The 1,588-nt window shown below is 59.3% G+C and overlaps 1 protein-coding gene across 1 annotated transcript in view; it reads right to left on the bottom strand.

Annotated features, from left to right (window-relative positions):
* Positions 1-1,588, bottom strand: part of L3MBTL1 (l(3)mbt-like 1 (Drosophila)) — an 18,738-nt gene that overhangs the window by 4,690 nt on the left and 12,460 nt on the right. Inside the window, exons 14-16 of the mRNA XM_010136673.1 lie at positions 1,340-1,450; positions 951-1,065; positions 605-704 (exon numbers count right to left, since the gene is read on the bottom strand). Of these exons, the coding sequence (XP_010134975.1) occupies positions 605-704; positions 951-1,065; positions 1,340-1,450 (326 nt within the window). The remainder of the gene's footprint in view (positions 1-604; positions 705-950; positions 1,066-1,339; positions 1,451-1,588) is intronic.

Here is a 1,588-nt window from a genome sequence, read left to right as displayed (position 1 = left end):
CCAGCAGCTCAACGTCCTTCTTGCAGTGAGGGGCCCAAAACTGGACAGAGGACTCAAGGTGTGGCCTCACCAGTGCCCAATACAGGGGGACAATCCCTGCCCTGCTCCTGCTGGTCACACCAGTGCTGGTACAAGCCAGGAGGCCGTTGGCCTTCTTGGCCACCCGGGCACGCTGCTGGCTCATGTCCAATCAGTGTCGACCAGGACCTCCAGATCCTTTTCCGCTGGGCAGCTTTCCAGCTGCTCCTCTCCAAGCCTGAAGCTGGTATCAGTGAAAAGCATCCTAGAGGCACTGTCCCCTGCATAGCCCATACATCCCCACAGGTAGATGGCCATGTAGGACACCCCCACGGACTCTGGGTATCACAGGACATGCGGAGAGTAGGGGCTCACAGGAGTTACACTAGCTGTGGGCTCTGAGTTGCCTTGGGGCCTGGCCTGGGAAGAGCAAGGGCTGTCCCTAAGCAGGGGGCAGAGTCAGGTGTGGAGCGGTGCAGGGAAGGGCTGGTTGCTGGTGGGGGGGACAGGTGCGGAGGAGCAGAGGAAGGGCTGGCACAGGCCATCAGGGAAGCTGTGCCCCTCTGAGCTGCGCTGGGGAGCTCACCTGTGGTGAAAGCTGTACTTGGAGCTCTTGGTGTGAGGGATGCTCTTGCAGCCCAGGGTTGGGCAGCCCCCATGCGCAGAGGAAGCTGGTTCCTTCGGCCCTGGAGCGGGAGGAAAAAACGGAGAGAGACTGCCATGGTTTCGACCCCAGGCAGAGCTCTGGGCTCCCTGTCTGCACCAAACAGGGAGGACATTTCCAACTGACTCCACAGAAAAACCTTTCCTCCCTGCCCATCCTTGACCAGCACCTGCCCTCCCATTTCTGTGCCTGGGCAGGTGGTGGTGACTGTGGGGATGTGGCACACTTGGGCCCTGGTATGAGGGACTGACCCAGGTACTGGACTTACTGAGAGGAGGCTGCAGTGGGTGTCCAGTTTTTGAGCACCAGCCTATGGGGTGGATGTCCGGATGATCTGCATCAATCCAGAAATCATAGATGTGGCTCCAACCATCAAAATGGATCTGGGGAGACAAGTAGAGAGGTCACCTCAGGGCCTTTCCATGAGGAGCTCTGCAACCCTCCACGCTGACAGCAAGCAGCAGGGTAGAGCCGAACTGCACACAAGGCTCTCCTGTACTCCTGGAGCCAGGCACTGGGACCTGCCAATCTCCACACAGCATGCTTCCACAAGCCTCCACACACTTTGCCACTGCAACTGGCAGTGAGTTGGGAAGGGCAGGAGCAAGCCAGGACAGAGCCTGGACGTGGGTTCAGCACCGAGACTTCAGCACTCACCTTTATCCTGTGATCTTCCACGTCCTCCACACTGGCCACACGGATGAAGGAAGGAGTCCTCCTGTCCACTGCCTCCAGCTTCATGTTCACCAGGAAGCCGTGGGGTGGGCGCTGGGGCCAAGAAGAACCCAGGTCAACAGGGAGCGCAGCCACACTTCGGCTTCCTGTGGCTCCTCAGCAGCTTCTCCAGCAGCATGCACTCTTGAAGCCCAGCTCCCAGCCCTGACATGTCCAGGTAAGAGCCATTCC

This window comes from Buceros rhinoceros, unplaced genomic scaffold (genome assembly GCF_000710305.1).
Source record: "Buceros rhinoceros silvestris isolate BGI_N320 unplaced genomic scaffold, ASM71030v1 scaffold6645, whole genome shotgun sequence".
Classification (NCBI taxonomy): Eukaryota; Metazoa; Chordata; class Aves; order Bucerotiformes; family Bucerotidae; genus Buceros; species Buceros rhinoceros.
Note: the sequence above shows the minus strand (reverse complement) of the source record. Positions and strands in the feature narration are given on the sequence as shown.